Source organism: Motacilla alba, chromosome 28 (assembly GCF_015832195.1).
Source record: "Motacilla alba alba isolate MOTALB_02 chromosome 28, Motacilla_alba_V1.0_pri, whole genome shotgun sequence".
In the NCBI taxonomy this organism is placed as follows: Eukaryota; Metazoa; Chordata; class Aves; order Passeriformes; family Motacillidae; genus Motacilla; species Motacilla alba.
In genome coordinates this window covers 1,626,035-1,642,894 of record NC_052043.1, presented here as the reverse complement: position 1 = coordinate 1,642,894, position 16,860 = coordinate 1,626,035, and the positions used below count along the sequence as shown (strand labels likewise).

The 16,860-nt window shown below is 48.2% G+C and overlaps 1 protein-coding gene across 2 annotated transcripts; it reads left to right on the top strand.

The window, feature by feature from the left end:
* Positions 1–2,249: 2,249 nt before the first annotated feature.
* Positions 2,250–16,582, top strand: LOC119712409 (calcium homeostasis endoplasmic reticulum protein). Of its 2 annotated transcripts, none has more exons than XM_038163590.1 (18): positions 2,250–2,381; positions 2,472–2,645; positions 3,225–3,406; positions 4,191–4,328; positions 4,552–4,703; positions 5,068–5,179; positions 5,525–5,614; positions 6,217–6,451; positions 6,774–6,952; positions 7,797–8,193; positions 10,033–10,271; positions 11,742–11,875; positions 12,146–12,232; positions 12,696–12,845; positions 12,997–13,113; positions 13,615–13,709; positions 14,247–14,432; positions 15,464–16,582. In XM_038163590.1, the coding sequence occupies exons 1-18, from the start codon at positions 2,357–2,359 to the stop codon at positions 15,499–15,501; spliced, it is 2,730 nt and encodes a 909-aa protein (XP_038019518.1). In that variant the 5' UTR covers positions 2,250–2,356; the 3' UTR covers positions 15,502–16,582. The 2 variants fall into 2 exon arrangements, with proteins under 2 accessions (XP_038019518.1, XP_038019517.1); XM_038163589.1 differs by having other exon boundaries at positions 2,275–2,381; positions 15,882–16,582.
* The last annotated feature ends 278 nt before the right edge of the window (positions 16,583–16,860 follow it).

Below are 16,860 nucleotides of genomic sequence, written 5' to 3'. Positions count from 1 at the left end.
CTCTCCCGGTTCCCCCCACATTCCCGTTCTGTCCCTGTCCCCCCGTTCTCTCCCGGTTCCCCCACATTCCCGTTCTGTCCCTGTCCCCCCGTTCTCTCCCGGTTCCCCCCACATTCCCGTTCTGTCCCGGTTTCCCCACATTCCCGTTCTGTCCCTGTCCCCCTATTCTCTCCCGGTTCCCCCACATTCCCGTTCTGTCCCGGTCCCCCCGTTCTCTCCCGGTTCCCCCACATTCCCGTTCTGTCCCGGTCCCCCCTCCCGTCCCGCAGCACCTCCGGTAGCTCGGGCAGCGCCTCCGGCCCCGGCTCTGTTCCTGCCGGGATTTCCTCTTCCTTTATCCGAGCAGCTGCCCCGCCTGGGGGGGGCCAGGGCCCCTTTGGGGGTGCTCAGCCCCCCCAAAAAACCCCAACCCCCCCAAATCCCCCACCCCCCATGTGCCCGTGCCCTCCCCGGTGCCAGGGCGGTGCCACCCCCACCCCCACAACGGGACGGGGACCCCAAAACGCTTTTGGGGTGTGAGAATTTGGGGGGGGGGCTGTGAGAAGTGGGGAGTGCAGGTTTTGGGGTGCTGAGGGGGTATTTGGGGTGCGGGGGGAGGAGAGGGAGGTGGGGCAGGGGGATTTGGGGTGCGGGAGGCGGTTCTGTGGGGGTACACGGGGGTTTGGGGTGCAGGTGGGTATTTTGGGGGTTCACATGGATATTTGGGGTGCAGGTGGATGTTTTGGGGGTGCACACCGATATTTGCGGTGCAGGTGAATGTTTGGGGGGCGCACATCGACATCTGGGGTGCAGGTGGAAGTTTGGGGGGCGCACATGGATATTTGGGGTGCAGGTGGATGTTTTTGGGGGTGCACACCGATATTTGGGGTGCAGGTGGATATTTGGGGGTGCACATCGGTACTTGAGGTGCAGGTGGATGTTTTGGGGTGCGGGAGGCGGTTCTGGGGGGGTATAGGGGGATTTGGGGTGCAGGTGGAAGTTTGGGGGCGCACATCAACATTTGGGGTGCAAGTGGATGTTTTGGGGGGCGCACATCGAAATTTGGGGTGCAAGTGGATGTTTTGGGGGCGTACATCAACATTTGGGGTGCAGGTGGATGTTTTTAGGGTGTGGGAATCCATAAAATCAGAGGTTTTTGGGAAAGCTGCAAAAGGCAGGCCTCGGAGGCAGCAGAGCTGCGATTGGAGCTGAGCAGGAGCCATGAGACTGGTCAGCAGAAAAATTATGTAAGAATAGAAAAGTAAGGACATGAGAACAACGGTCTGTGTACCAATGCTTCTCTAGAATAACCCCTTCTCTAGAATAACCCCTTCTCTAGAATAACCCCGTCAGCTGCAGGAAAGTCTATCCAGAGAGATATCAGGAAGTTCTAAGCTTAAAAATGGAGCTCTGTGCATTGCACTTAAGGCTGACAAGCAGGTGTTGTAGTGGAAATAAGCAAGCCCCCCAAGCCCCCCAGTGCCACTCAGGCTCCGTGTGTCACCCTCAAGCCCACCTTTGCCCTCCAAGCCCCTCTCAGCTCCTGTGTGTCACCCTCAAGCCCCCCTGTGCCCCTCAAGCCCCCCTGTGCCACTCAAACCCCCTCTCAGCTCCTGTGTGTCACCCTCAAGCCCCCCAAGCCCCCCAGTGCCACTCAGGCTCTGTGTGTTACCCTCAAGCCCTCCTGTGCCTCTCAAGCCCCACTTTGTCCCCCAAGCCCCCCCTCAGCTCTGGTGTGTCACCCTCAAGCCCCCCTGTGCCCCTCAAGCCCTCCTGTGCCCCCCACAGCCCCCCCCTCAGCTCCTGTGTGTCACCCTCAAGCTCCCCAAGCCCCCCAGTGCCACTCAGGCTCTGTGTGTCACCCTCAAGCCCACTTTTGCCCCCCCCAAGCCCCCCCTCAGCTCCTGTGTGTCAGCCTCAAGCCCCCCTTTGTCCCCCAAGCCCCCCCTCAGCTCCGGTGTGTCACCCTCAAGCCCCCCTGTGCCCCTCAAGCCCTCCTGTGCCCCCCACAGCCCCCCCCCTCAGCTCCTGTGTGTCACCCTCAAGGCCCCCTGTGCCCCCCAAGCCCCCCCTCAGCTCCTGTGTGTCACCCTCAAGCCCACTTTTGTCCCCCAAGCCCCCCCTCAGCCCCTGTGTGTCAATGCCTACCCCGACAGAATAAAGAAAGGGCCAGAAGCCAGCATGCAGCGGTTTTCCCCGTTATTTAATTGCCGCCGCTCCCTCCCCTCACGCCGCTCCGAGCGCGCCGTGCGACCGCGCGTCACCGGCCGCCGCGCGCCGTCTCCACGGCGACGGGGCCGTAAAGCGCGGCGGCGCGGGTGTCGCGGCGGTCCGGCGGGCAGCGCGGCGCGGCCCAGCGGGCCCGGGAGCCGCGGCCATGGAGATGCCGCTGCCGCCCGACGGTGAGGGGCCATCGGGGGCTTCGGGGCAACGGGGGGGCGACCGCGGCCGTGGGGGGAGAGCGGGGGATGACGGCGCTGCTTCCCCCACAGACCAGGAGCTGCGGAATGTCATCGACAAGCTGGCGCAGTTCGTGGCGCGGAACGGGCCCGAGTTCGAGAAGATGACGATGGAGAAGCAGAAGGAGAACCCCAAATTCTCCTTCCTCTTCGGGGGCGACTTCTACGGCTACTACAAGTACAAGCTGGCCCTGGAGCAGCAGCAGCGTGAGTGGGGCCTGCGGCTCGGGCAGGGCCGGCTCGGGGCTCCCTCCCTGGCCGGCCGCGGGGTCTCGGGCTCGGCCGGCGGAGACACTTTTGTCTCTTCTGGTCTCGTCCTGCTCCGCCGGGACCGGTTCGCAGCCTCTTCCTGCGCTCGGGGTTCCCGGTAGTTGGCCCAGCGCTGCCCACGGCTCCCCAGGGGCCCGGTTGTGGGTGTGGAGGCGGGCAGGGGGAGCCGCAGCGTGGTGAGACGGGGCTCGGCTCGTCCTGGAGTTGTCCCTCTGGAAGTGCACAGGGAGTTGCTGACTCTCCTCTTTGGCACCGTCCAGCCGTGATTTTGCGTTAACCGTAGAATCGCAGGACATGCTGAGTTGGAAGGGACCCACCAGGATCATCGAGTCCAGCTCCTGGCAGGACACCCCAAGAATCCCACCGAGCGCCAGAGCATGGTCCAAGCAGCTCTGGAGACCCCTCTCACCCCCTCAGAGTGAGGGTCTGTTTGGAAGCGGTGCCATTTTCACCCGTGGGCTGGTGGTAGCAGGTTTCTCTGGGAGGTTTACTTTCAAAGTTTACTCTGTCTGATAGTGTTGTGCAAGCAAAGCCAAGATATCGAGGCTTCCGCACAGATCCAGCCCCTGCCGCAGCCATCGCTCCCGCCAGCTGCGCCCATCCCAGCCCCTCAGGGCACCCCGTCCGTGGAGGAGCTCATCCAGCAGAGTCAGTGGAACCTGCAGCAGCAGGAGCAGCATCTCCTCGCCATGAGACAGGTTGGTTTGGGATGAGCTCTCCCCTGGTGTATCCTGGCCTGTCGGTGGCTGTAGGAATTAGGAGTGAAGGGGGAAGGGATGGTTCGCTGCTGAGCAGAGCTGGAGGTGAGGAGAAGGGATGTTGCTTTCCTTGTTTTTGTTGTGTGGCAAATGCCGTCGTTCCCCTAGAACGGATGGATCTGATGTGTAGGTTGGGTTATGATTGTGTATGGGTTATGTTATTATGGGATGAGTGATCTGTGATGAAAACCTTCTATTTGCTCTTCGAAAAATCTTGTTAGAGTGGAATAAATTGTGACTGCTTTAACCTTGGTTTGATGCTGCAGATTGCTGGGAACTGCAAGATGTTCCAGTTTGTAGTATTCTGGCTTAGATTGGAGGGGAACTGTGTGCTATCAACGAGCTGATTTTTGCAGGAGACGTTCAACTGTTAAAGCTGCTGAAAACCAAACTGAAGAGTTCCTTGTGCCTTGGTTACGTTCCTTACATTTAAGAGCTTCTTGCGATTATTTTTTATTACACGATAGATTTTAGAAGTTGAAGTAAACTGGACTTCTCCAGAAAAATACGAAGAGTCTTTTCTTTTCGGAACCAAAGAATTGAAACATTTTCATGAGGTTGCAGTGCTTGTAAAAGATTTTGGTCCTTGAGATTGCCACTTAGGTCCAAGAGGATAAGGATACAGCAGCTTCATTCTTTAAAAGAATTTTGGCTATAATGTAATTCTTTCTCTTTTTTTTTTTCCTTCTCTTTTTTTTTGTTTGTTTTTTTGTTTTTAAATCAGGAACAAGTCACATCAGCAGTAGCCCTCGCAATCGAGCAACAAATGCAAAAGGTTTTGGAGGAAACCCAGTTAGATATGAACGAATTTGACAACTTGTTGCAGCCAATAATTGATACTTGCACAAAAGATGCCATCTCAGTAAGTGCTCTGAATCTGCACAGGGATTTGGTGGCGCTGTGGGTTTGAATTTTGAGGTTCTCTGTACATTAACGACAGCTTTGAGTCTGTGTTGTGCGTCAGGTGAGGTGAAAGCTGTTACCTGAAAACTCCTCTCCCTGCAGTTAATTCAGAACTATAGGAAGCCTGCATCATGGGAACTCATTGTACTGACTTAAAATATTTTCACATTTGCTTTCCTAAGGCTGGCAAGAACTGGATGTTTAGCAATGCCAAGTCTCCTGCACACTGTGAGCTGATGGCCGGGCACCTGCGGAACCGGATAACGGCGGAAGGAGCTCACTTCGAGCTGCGCCTGCACCTCATCTACCTAATCAATGATGTTCTGCATCACTGGTAAGAACTCAGCTCTGAGTTTCAGTTTGCTGCTTGGATTAATTTGATGAAGTTTCTGTGCTAGATACAGTGTTGGTTTGACTAGCCACTTCATATTTTTAACGTGGTAATTGTTTTCAGCAGCTGCCCTCAGATATCCACAGATTTGATCTAGTGCTTTAGTAATCAAATTTAGGTAAAACCATTTTACCTACTTTGTGTATTTTTCCTCCAGGCAAGATTTTACAGGAAAGTCGTTAGAGAGAGAACTCTCTATTTCATGATTCCACTACTTTTAGTCTAGCAGCAGTTGAGATGAATTGAATATTCCAATGCTTTTAGTGTTACAGTGAAAAAGATAACTCTTCCCATTCCTTTCTTGAAGCCAGAGGAAGCAAGCACGAGATCTGCTGGCTGCTTTACAGAAGGTGGTTGTGCCTATTTATTGCACCAGTTTTCTAGCAGTGGAGGAGGATAAGCAGCAGAAGATTGCCAGAGTGAGTATCTGGTTTTGGTTCAACTGTGACTTTTGCTTTGTTAGGCTGGTGCCATGTAAATTCACAAATAGGCAGGTGCAAGAAGGTGACTGAGATTTTTCTAGTCTGATTGTCTTCATAAAGTCTATTCTAGGAGGTGCTCTAGTACACATTTAAAATAGAATTTTGAAGACCTTAGGCTTTATTTAAGAGTTATCACAATGAATGCAAAAGAATCTTTAGTCATCCAAAAAGAAATAGAGAAATCCTAGGTCTTATGAAAAGCTGAAGACACAAAAATGCTGGGGCTCAGTTTTTCTTTGATTGTTCATGATTTCTAAAATCATTTCACTCTTATTCATGCAGCTTCTTCAGCTATGGGAGAAAAATGGGTACTTTGATGAGTCCATTATTCAGCAGTTACAAAGCCCAGCTCTTGGACTTGGCCAGTACCAGGTTAGCCACAAAAATATCAGTTTTCTTATTTATGCAAATATTTTGGAAATTATTTTCCTTTTCAAAGGATAATGTTCATTTTTTTGTCTCCCCTCCCTTGAAGTTGCTTACAAGGGATTACAAAAAAGAATGTAAAATATAACCTTGTTATTTCAAACATTCAACAATCCAGCTGCTGATATGGCCCTGGAGACAGGATACAGACTGATACAGTCCTGTGCATATTTGACAGTGTCTTGCATAGCAGGGAGTGCTTGGTTAAAAGGAAACGAGCAAACATGGCTTTAAATTGGATGCACTGAGTATAAAAATGGTAGTGGCAGCAGCAACTTTTCCTTTTTATTATTAATAACGAGTGCTGCTGATTCGAGCTGTATTGGAAAGACAGTGCTAAAGATGGTGGGTTTCAGGCTGCAGAGAATACTTTGGAAATCTCCACAAAGCTCTGTAATGAGGCTGGATGGTTCTGCCACCATTATCCTGCATCCTCAGGTGTTTTTTGGGAGAGAGGTTGAAGGGCAAGACAGGGAATTCGGAACAAGTGGGTAAGGTAGGTATTATAGGTTCAGTGTTCACTTGTTCTTCTTCGTTTCTTTTATCAGGCAAATTTGATCACTGAATATGCAACGGTTGTCCAACCTGTGCAAGTGGCTTTCCAACAGCAAATTCAGAACCTGAAAACTCAACACGAGGAGTTTGTGAACAGTTTAACGCAGCAGCAGCAGCAGCAGATCCAAATACCCCCACTGGAGAATGAGGTGAAATCAACACCCCCACCTCAAGCCCCCACAGCAGCCCCAGCCTCAGCTCCACCGTCTGTTCCAGTCACACAAGCAGGTACTGAGCGACCTGGGACCTGTGCAGAAAATCACTGGGTGACAATGTTAGGGCTTCTTTCTTTTCCCCCTCCTTTTTTAATAATGAAGCACAATGCTGGTTTGGTTCAGGCAAAAGCTTGAATCTGTTCAGAGCCTTGCAGCAGGTGCAGGCTGATGTTTGAGTATAAAAAGAACCAGAGAGATGAGTGTTAAATGGATCAGAAATCCTCTCTCCTAGTAATTAGATTGCTGCAGAAGGAATTAATCTGGAGCCCGGTGTGCTGATGTTTTATTAACTGCAGGTGACTTTGATGCTGACAATAGTCTCTAAATTGTTCCAGATGATGGTAAATCTCAGCTGCCTCTGGCTGGTTCTACAGAGTATGACACAACCGGGTCTGGGGTGCAGGATCCTGCCTCAGGTGGACCCCGTGGGCCTGGATCTCATGATCAGATTCCCCCAAATAAACCACCCTGGTTTGACCAACCTCACCCTGTTGCGCCGTGGGGTCAACAACAGGTAAGAAACAGTTCTAAAAACCGATGTGGAGGTGTAGAATGGCTGTCTTGGCTGTGGAGGTTGGGAATGACCACCTTGGCTGTGGAGGTGTAGAATGGCTGTCTGGGCTGTGGAGGTGTAGAATGGCTGTCTGAGTTGTGGAGGTGTAGAATGACTGTCTGGGCTGTGGAGGTGTAGAATGGCTGTCTGAGTTGTGGAGGTGTAGAATGACTGTCTGGGCTGTGGTGGTGTAGAATGGCTGTCTGGGTTGTGGAGGTGTAGAATGACTGTCTTGGATGTGAAGGTTGGGAATGACCACCTTGGCTGTGGAGGTGTAGAATGACTGTCTGGGTTGTGGAGGTGTAGAATGACTGTCTTGGATGTGAAGGTGTAGAATGGCTGTCTGGGTTGTGGAGGTGTAGAATGACTGTCTTGGATGTGAAGGTTGGGAATGACCACCTTGGCTGTGGAGGTGTAGAATGGCTGTCTGGGCTGTGGAGGTGTAGAATGGCTGTCTTGGCTGTGGAGGTGTAGAATGACCACCTTGGTTGTGGGAGTGCAATGAAAAGCTAGGAAGTTAGAAATCCAGGTCTCAGTGCCAAGCTTTGTCATTGTGAGTGCAGTTTAAGGCAAAATGCTAATCTTGTTTCAGTTTGTGAACCATCACGCTATTCCTATGAGCAAGAGCTGTTTGGTTCAGTAACAGTTTGGTCTTTTCCCATCTTTTTTCTGAAGTTGCAGTCGTTCAGACTCGTCTTTGAAATGTTCTTTCACCTGTGCCTGGGCTGTATTTCCTTAAGAAGGGATATTATTGTGTTCCTCATCCTTGTCACCTAATGACCAGGCTTCTGTACTTCACCTCCAGGGACCACCTCATTGTCCTCCCTGGAATAACAACCATGAAGGAATGTGGAACGAGCAGAGAGATCAAGGCTGGAACAACCAGCGAGAGACACCTTGGAACAACCAGCCTGATCCTTCATGGAACAACCAGTTTGAAGCACCGTGGAACAACCAGCATGAACAGCCTCCATGGGGTGGGGGTCAGAGGGAACCTCCATTTCGAATGCAGCGGCCACCTCACTTCAGAGGCCCATTTCCTCCACATCAGCAACATCCCCAATTCAACCAGCCCCCGCATCCGCATAATTTCAACCGCTTTCCACCTCGCTTCATGCAGGATGATTTTCCACCTCGCCATCCCTTTGAAAGGCCTCCTTATCCTCATCGTTTTGATTACCCCCAGGGGGATTTTCCTCAAGGTAAAGTGTGTACCAGGCCAGGTTTTCTTAACCTTGTAATGCTGATTGCCATTACAAAATTATTTAGGGATTTGGGATGACGGTTTATTCTTGGTGGACTGTTGTGATTTTCCTAAGAAATGCTTAGTTTGGGAGTTTGGGAAGCTACTGCTAAGCAGTCAGTAGGAAACACGTGCAGAGTTGGATGAATCCTTGCTTTTTGAGTCTTCCCTAACAAATAAGAAATTGCAGTCCAAATTCAAGTCAGCATCTCTACAGGTACCTCTTTTGCCACTACTTGGCTTTGAAAGTAGTAAGTTCAAAGGTGAGAAGCAGCATTTTCTGGTAAATTGAATCACCTGCACATCAGCCTGGAGGTGAGGGCTGCTGAGCGCTGTGACCTGTGTAGATGGAGGAAGTTAAAAGGAAGGCTGAAAGGATTTGTTCCTGTGCATACACTCATTTGCTCTTTCTTTTTATTTTGACTGCCAGGCTCTCTAGTTTTCTGCATTTAATGTTGTGTGGCTTGGTAGTGTGTGGTGAAACGATCCTTACCTCCAGCTCTTCCTCCTCGTTGGGTTTGTTCTCTTGGGGCAGCGTGGGAATGCGTGGCAGTGTAACCTGGCGCAGCTTGCCTGGCCAGAGGTAGTTTCCATTCCAGCTGCAGGAGTTACTGTTACTCTGGAATGATCCTTGTCAGTGTGAAGGCCAAAGACCACCCTGGTTCTGTGTGAAGCCATTTAGAAAATAAATTATGTTTCTGTGTAGGAGTTGCTACGTTAATCCTAAAAAATTCTCAATTTTCCAAGTCCAAAAATGGTTGAAAACCAATGGATTTGAGTTTATATATTAAGAATTGAGTTTAACTTCTGTAGTAGAGATTGTCCATTTTTTTCCCCTTAGGCTTTATTGTTTGGGTGGTTTTTTTTTAAGAAATATGGTAATGAGTAGGGAGAAAGGGAGAATTCCCTCTTGTCCAAGGGAGTTTGGGTTTGTGCTCGAAATGAGATGCTTGGTTTTGGACTCTAATGGTGATTTAAAATATCTGTTGTTTCATGCAAAGTTGTTGGAGGAAGGGATCTGCTAAAGCAGATGGTTAAAATCAGGAAAGCAGTGAATCAATGACAACACAGACTCTGCTCGAGTTCTGATGACAATGAGTCAAACAGTGCCAGCTCAAGACTGGGAAGTGGCTATAGAGGCTTTTTCTGGAAAAACTGTTAATCCTCTTGCAAATTGTGTTGATTTTCAGTCCTGCATTTTTCTCTGTAGAGTGCAGTGAGTTCAGCAGGGTCTCCTGGCATTCATGCTGTTTGTCCATCAGTGGTTGGATGAGTGTCACTCACTTCCCTGTTTGAACAGAATTATTATCTTATTCTCTTCTCCAAATTAACTTTTCTCCAAAAGTAATTTCTTGTCACTCACTAATTGCTGTCATATATATTTCTTCATATATGTTGATTTAGCAGAGACAAAGCCAATTACAGGTCCAAGCTGAGCCATGACTGTGTACTTAGCTTCAGAAATAAATCCCACCAGTAGCTGCCCTGCTGCATCTGAAACATTTTGTTCTTGCACGTGTCTTTGCTGTGGTCCTTTTGACCACAGTATGTCCCAAAGGAAGCAGTGGCTTGGGGCTGAACTGTCCTGTTGCCTAGAGAGTGGATGGCCAGCGAGGTAAATGCCCTGCAGGGTGTTCTTGAGTGGGGACCTGTAGCCAGCCTCTGGTCCTTCAGTTCTGGTGCTTTGCTGGATCTGCTGAGGTTGGGTTTTGGGATAAATGCAGTAATTGAAGTACATCTCTGATTGCCTGCTTTCTTTGATAGCTCAATAAAACATTTTAACCCTCCCACTCTGCAGAAATTGGACCTCCTCATCATCATCCTGGTCACAGATTGCCTCATCCTGGTATCAGCGAGCATCCTCCCTGGGGAGGGCCACAGCACCCTGATTTTGGGCCTCCCCCACATGGATTTAACGGGCAGCCCCCTCACATGCGGCGCCAGGGGCCCCCCCACATGAACCACGACGATCCCAGCCTGGTGCCAAACGTTCCCTACTTCGATCTTCCTGCTGGCCTGATGGCTCCACTTGTCAAAGTAAGTGCTTGCTGTGGGACTGATTCAAACCAAGACACTGGCGGGATGAAAAGATCCAAAACCTGTTGTTGTTATTAGGGACAGTTCAATGTCGATGTGTATGATTTCAAATCCATCCCACAACAGTTGTGTAGGGTACAAGAGCTTTGTTATTGTTATTAGGGACAGTTGTTATTGTTGTTATTAGGGACAGTTCAATGTTGATGTGTATGATTTCTAATCCTTCCATCCCACAAATAGTTGTGTAGGGTACAAGAGCTTTGTTATTGTTATTAGGGACAGTTGTTATTGTTGTTATTAGGGACAGTTCAACGTCAATGCATATGATTTCAAATCCATCCCACAAACAGTTGTGTAGGGTACAAGAGCTTTGTTATTGTTATTAGGGACAGTTCAACATCGATGCGTGTGATTTCAAATCCTTCCATCCCACGAGCAGTTGTGTAGGGTACAAGAGCTTTGTTATTGTTATTAGGGACAGTTGTTATTGTTGTTATTAGGGACAGTTCAACATCCATGCAGATGATTTCTAATCCTTCCATCCCACAAATAGTTGTGTAGGGTACAAGAGCTTTGTTATTGTTATTAGGGACAGTTATTGTTGTTATTAGGGACAGTTCAACGTCAATGCATATGATTTCAAATCCATCCCACAAACAGTTGTGTAGGGTACAAGAGCTTTGTTATTGTTATTAGGGACAGTTGTTATTGTTGTTATTAGGGACAGTTAACATCGACGCGTATGATTTCAAATCCTTCCATCCCACAACAGTTGTGTAGGGTACAAGAGCAGGAGTAGTTTGGGGGACTAGGCAGTGAAAATGGTGAGAATTTTCATGTGCTAGAGGAAGCTGGTTGGACTCACAGTGTGAAAGAGTAATCTATACTTGAAAGTCTGACCCCTCTTTGTAGGAAATGGAAATCCCCAGTGATTTCCAGATGGCCAGAGAGACCTCACAGGTCTGATGGGGCCACTGTACTAGTTCTTCATAATCAGAATTCTCTTGAAGATGTTTCACAATATCCATGTTATAGATACGAAGAAGGATAGAGAACAGCAAACACACCTGTATCAGCATCTTCAGGGATATTTACATTTATGCATTCTGTATTGAGATGAACAAATAAGCCTCTTCCATCTTTGGAAGTTTGGAGAGTAACATCTTTGTGTTACTCTCCTACACCAGTTTGTGCCAGGCTTCCATCCAGGCATTAGCACAAAGGTGGATGAGATCTGCATGTCCTCTACCTGGTGACCACTTAATACTTCAACCTGTGCAGTGCAGGCTTTTCTCAGAGAGCTCCCAATAGTGACAGCACAAGGAAGCATTGGTTCGTCTGCAGAATCCTTATTTCCAGCTCATTTCCTATCCAGTATTGAAATTTGAGACCTCTGCACAGCTAAATTTGTATTTAACTCTTCAGGTCGCCGCCCCATGACACGTATGTAATTTGTTTTGTTTCTGGCAGCTTGAAGATCATGAGTATAAACCTTTAGATCCTAAAGATATACGTCTTCCACCTCCAATGCCCCCCAGTGAGAGACTTCTGGCTGCAGTTGAGGCGTTTTATAGTCCACCATCTCATGACAGGCCTAGAAACAGGTAAGAGTAGGTGTAGCCAATAAAATGGTAAGGAAAGTGCTCTAAGAAGGTGCCTCAAATCACAAAGTGCCTCCCTCCCTTTTGCCTGTGCCTTGGTTCTCCTGATACTCTTGTTGTATTGCAGCTGCGCTTGCTGTTTGATCTTACACTGAGATTTGTGAGACAGTTTTTCCCAGACCCTTTGTTCTGTACAAAACCCTGTGAAAATCCTCGAGGTCGTAGCTGAAGTGGAATTCACAGTGTGGGTGCTGTGTGGTTGATTTGTTGCAGTGAAGGATGGGAGCAGAACGGACTGTACGAATTCTTCAGAGCTAAAATGAGAGCGAGGCGGAGGAAAGGTCAAGAGAAGAGAAATAGGTGAGAGTTCCTGTGCCACCTCCTGCTCTGTGCTGTTCATCTGGAAGATGCTTGGGCTAAATGCAGAGGGAAAGTGTTCAGCAACATGCTGATGGAATAATGAGTTTCAGTGGGCTGGAATTTCTGTCGAATCTGCAGCAAATGGACAGGGCACAGGTTGTCCAGAGCAGCTGTGGGTGCCCCATCCCTGGAAGTGTCCAAGGCCAGGTTAAACAGGGCTTGGACAACCTGGTCTTGAGGAGGGTGTCCCTGCCCAATGGCAGGGGCTGGAACTGGATGAGCTTTAAGGTCTCTTCCAACCCAAACCACTCTGTGATTCTGTGAAACAGTTTTTCACACTCAAGCTTTAGCTTTCACTGCAGAAGCAATGCTTGTGTGTAATTTGCATTTGATCAGGAGTAGGTTTGTGTTTCTGGTGCTTCTCCGTGGAATCTCACTGGAGTTTCTCTGCTGATTTGTGCAGTGGGCCCTCTCGGTCTCGCAGTCGATCTAAAAGCCGAGGTCGTTCATCTTCTCGGTCTCACTCACGATCTTCAAAATCATCTGGCTCCTACTCGAGATCACGCTCTCGCTCCTGCTCTCGATCGCGCTCCTACTCTCGCTCACAGTCCAGGTAGGGTACAGGGGGCTGGACCTTGGGAACTGGGGGAGTGGGAAAACCCCGACCCTGGAGGCTGATCCACGGGTCCACGGGGGTTGCTCTGGTGACCTCGTGTGCTCTGGTGACTCGTGTGCTCTGGTGACTCGTGTGCTGTCCCTTTCAGAAGCCGCAGCAGGTCCCGCTCCTCTCACAGCCGGTCGCGGTCCCGGTCCCGGTCCCGGTCCAAGTCGTACTCCCCAGGAAGGCGGCGCCGGTCGCGCTCTCGCAGCCCCACTCCTCCGTAAGCTCTGCTTTGCTCCTGCCTCCTTTCACCTGGGCGGTTTGAACAGAGCATCCGTGGGGGCACTGCCTCCTTACCCGGGGATAATTAGCATTTCATCCAAGAGCAGAAAAGATGACAGAGAGCAGATAGAAACAATTGATCTGCTATATGGGCCTGTAGAGAGAATATTACTCTATTGTGGTGGCTTTTTATCTTAACAAAACTGCATGCAGAAGTGAAAGCTGCAAACCTGTGCAGTCTGTGTAAGCCTGCCTTGGGAGCAGGAGTAATTCTCCGTGTGCTCCATTGGGAAGGGCGCAGTGTTTGAGTTCCCTTGTGCTGAGAAGCAGGTGCTGTGTTTCTGGCACCTCAGGAACTGCATAATCTGATGGCTGTAGTAAAGAATAGCTTAGTAGAGTGGATAGGATCGTGTTGGATGTTAATGCTTAACAGAATAGAACTGTGTTTTGTGTCAGAATAGTATCACTGGTTCTAAATTTGTTGTTCTTATTTTCTTAGTTCTTCTGCTGGTTTGGGCTCCAGTTCTGGGCCTTCTATACCAGAATCGAGACTTGGAGAAGAAAACAAAGGCCATCAAATGCTAGTGAAAATGGGTAAGATGCTGTTCTGGAATCTTAGACAAGCCAGGAAACAAAATTAGACACCGAAGTCTTAGATGTAATTAATGAATGCATGTTCATAAGGAATTATTCCTTGGCATTCCAAGGGCAGCATAAGAATATTCAGAGATGTAAGCATATGGAGCAACGATGGTTGCCTTTCTGAGAAAGACACAGAAGACAGGGATGTGAGTTTGGCATCAGATAGAGCTGACCCTACCCGAAGTGTTTCATCTCCCTACAGTGCAGGTCAGCAGCGTTGACTGGATAGATTGGACTTGCACTGCCTTTCTTCTTATCCTCCTAACAGTTTTTAGGGATACTGCTGCTGTCAGCTCCTAGAACCTCTGCCTGTTAATGCTTGTGAAATAAATGGGACAGTTCAGGTGTTGTTTCAGGTTGTCATTCCCATCCTGCTTTATCAAACTCATGCTGTCTTTGGTTGTTTCCACAACGTCTGTGTTTGTCTTCACAATTGTAGTCATAAAAAAAAACCAGTGAAAGGATTGCAGTGTTGTGTCCTTGCTGCAGGATGGAGCGGATCCGGTGGATTGGGAGCCAAGGAGCAAGGAATTCAAGATCCAATTAAAGGAGGTGATATCCGAGACAAATGGGATCAGTACAAAGGAGTGGGAGTTGCATTGGACGACCCTTACGAAAACTACAGAAGAAATAAAAGTTACTCATTTATCGCACGCATGAAGGCCAGGGATGAATGTAAGTGAATGTTTCTCAGCAATTTAGAAACCTCTGTAGGCTTGAAAGTGATTTTTGTAAACCCAAATCAAAATAGCAGTACCTCTTAATTTTTGCTAATGTAACTGATGCAGTAAAACAACAGGTAAGTGGATGTGTACTCTGATTAACCCAGCAGGTTTGCCTTTTCTTTAGGCATTGTGTTGTGTTTTAATTTCTGAAATGTTAATTAATAAGCGTGTTCTGTGTAAGTCCCTTCCTGGCTGCAATACTGAGCACCTGCATCTTGGAACGTTGCCCCACAAAAACGTGGAGCAGTCAGGAAGTTAGTGGAGGGAGAGCTGTGCCACACATGGGACAGCTGCCACGGCAGCCAGGTCCTTGTAGCTGGAACCAAGTTAAGCCACGCTTAGTGTTTACCCCTGCCCTATTCAGAGTTTCCTACCATCAGTACCACGTTCTGCCAAGGCCAGGATTGGTAATGTATCTCTTTCTCTGGGCAACAACACACAGAACAAGAGGACGCAGTCTCAGGCTGCGCCAAGGGAGATCCAGGCTGGGATTAAGGAAGTTTTTCACAGAAAGAGTGGGCAAACACTGGAATCATCTGCCCAGGGAGGCGGTGGAGTCACCATCCCTGGATGTGTTTAAAAACAGCCTGGATGTGGCACTGGGTGCCATGATCTCGTTGAGGTGTTAGAACATGGGTTGGGCTCGATGATCTTAAAGGTCTCTTCCAACCTAGAAATGCTGTGATTCTGTGATATATTCCCTGTAGTGCCGGAAGGATTCAGAAAAAGACAATGACCCAAATGATGGATTTTTGCAGAGTCTGTGATGCATTGAACACTGGCACTTGCCAAGAGCTAAAAGGAAAAAGCTGGCACGCTCAGTGAAATGTCACTTCTGCCTCTAGATCGGTGCAATCAAACAGCTTCAAATAAAGCCCATAAGGAAAAGCTCCTTATTAACAGAAGCCTCATTCCACCAAGCACTTCAGACAGCTTAGGTAACTGCAGGATGTGTAAGAACTCTTCTCCCTGTTGTTTCAGCGAAGCGTGAAACACAAGACCCTTCACCACCTGAGTAACACTCTCTGAAGAAAGATGTCTTGCATCTTCTGCAAAACATTAAACTTTTAGAAATCCTGATTAAAGTCTGGATGAAGTGACAAATGAATTACTTTTAAAACTATGGTGAAAAATTGACAGCTATGACATGTACTTCAATACTTGTCAATTAGTGCTTAAAAAAGGCCAGTTGTTACTACAACATGCCTAGCAAGTTTAAAAATTCCCATTTATCTTGCAGAACTTTCTAATTAGTTCCCCATTTTGTAGTAGAATGAAATCCCACTCAAGCTGCTCCTAGTGCAGGACTGTGCCTCATTCATTCCTGTGGAATACAGATGTTATGTGATGTGGTTGTGTGTTCTCCAGTTCCATAATGTATGTCTATTTCTCTCAAAAGGTTAATTCTGTTTCAAGTGGAGGGGTGCTGCCTTGGGATCAAGTCAGACTGATGCTGAGCAGTGTATCCTAATGTCTAAAAGGGGAATGAAGCATCTAGTTCCAGTGCAGGTGACCTCTGAGCACTGTGCAAGCCTTTAGAACCTTCCAGTCTCCTCCAGGCCCCGCCGAGCAGCTGCTGCAGCCGCCTCTGGGGCAGGACACAAGGGTCAGTTCTCTGGTAGCTTTCCCAGCACTCCGAGGGATGGGTGATGCTTTGTAATGGAACACAGTCTTTGAGCTTTTTATATTTTTGTATATATCCTTTAATAAAAGCGGATTAGTTCGATAGAAGAGAATCCATTTTCTCTACTCTGCACATTTCTATCAGCGAGATGTTCTTGGGAAACTTGCTGTAATCGAAATGAAAAAAAGAAACAAACCTTTTGTAACTGTTTCCAGAGACCACCAGCTGGAGCTGTTAGGCCCTTACACTGCACTTCCACTCCCCAGGTCTGCGTGGCGGTTCCCTTTTCCAGTTGTTTGTAGAGCAAAAACCCTCTTAAAACCATTCAGTTAATGTGGTGGAATATCAGTTTGTTCTAGATCTACTGTAGTTGTGGAACTGTACCTGTCTGTGAATCAGCATACAACACCTGTATGTTACCAACTTGTGAATGTTGTTGTTTTGCCTTCCAATAAACGATTTTTTTAAAATAAAAACATGCAGCTGAGATTTCCTGTACCTTGACTATAAGCCTTCCTTGTTTTGAATTTCTCTTAATGAACACACCCGAGCGTGTGTTTGGGTTTGTTGTGATCTGACAAGGCTGATTATCCAGAAATGCTGTTTGGATGATGGCACTGAAGTCAGGCTATGGTAATTTTCTGCTGTGGTTGTATTTCTCAGGGGCTGTAGGACAGACTTTCACTGCTACCAGCATCACAGATGAGCTCCCAGGTCTCACAATTCACTGGATAAATGGATGCCCTGTGATGAC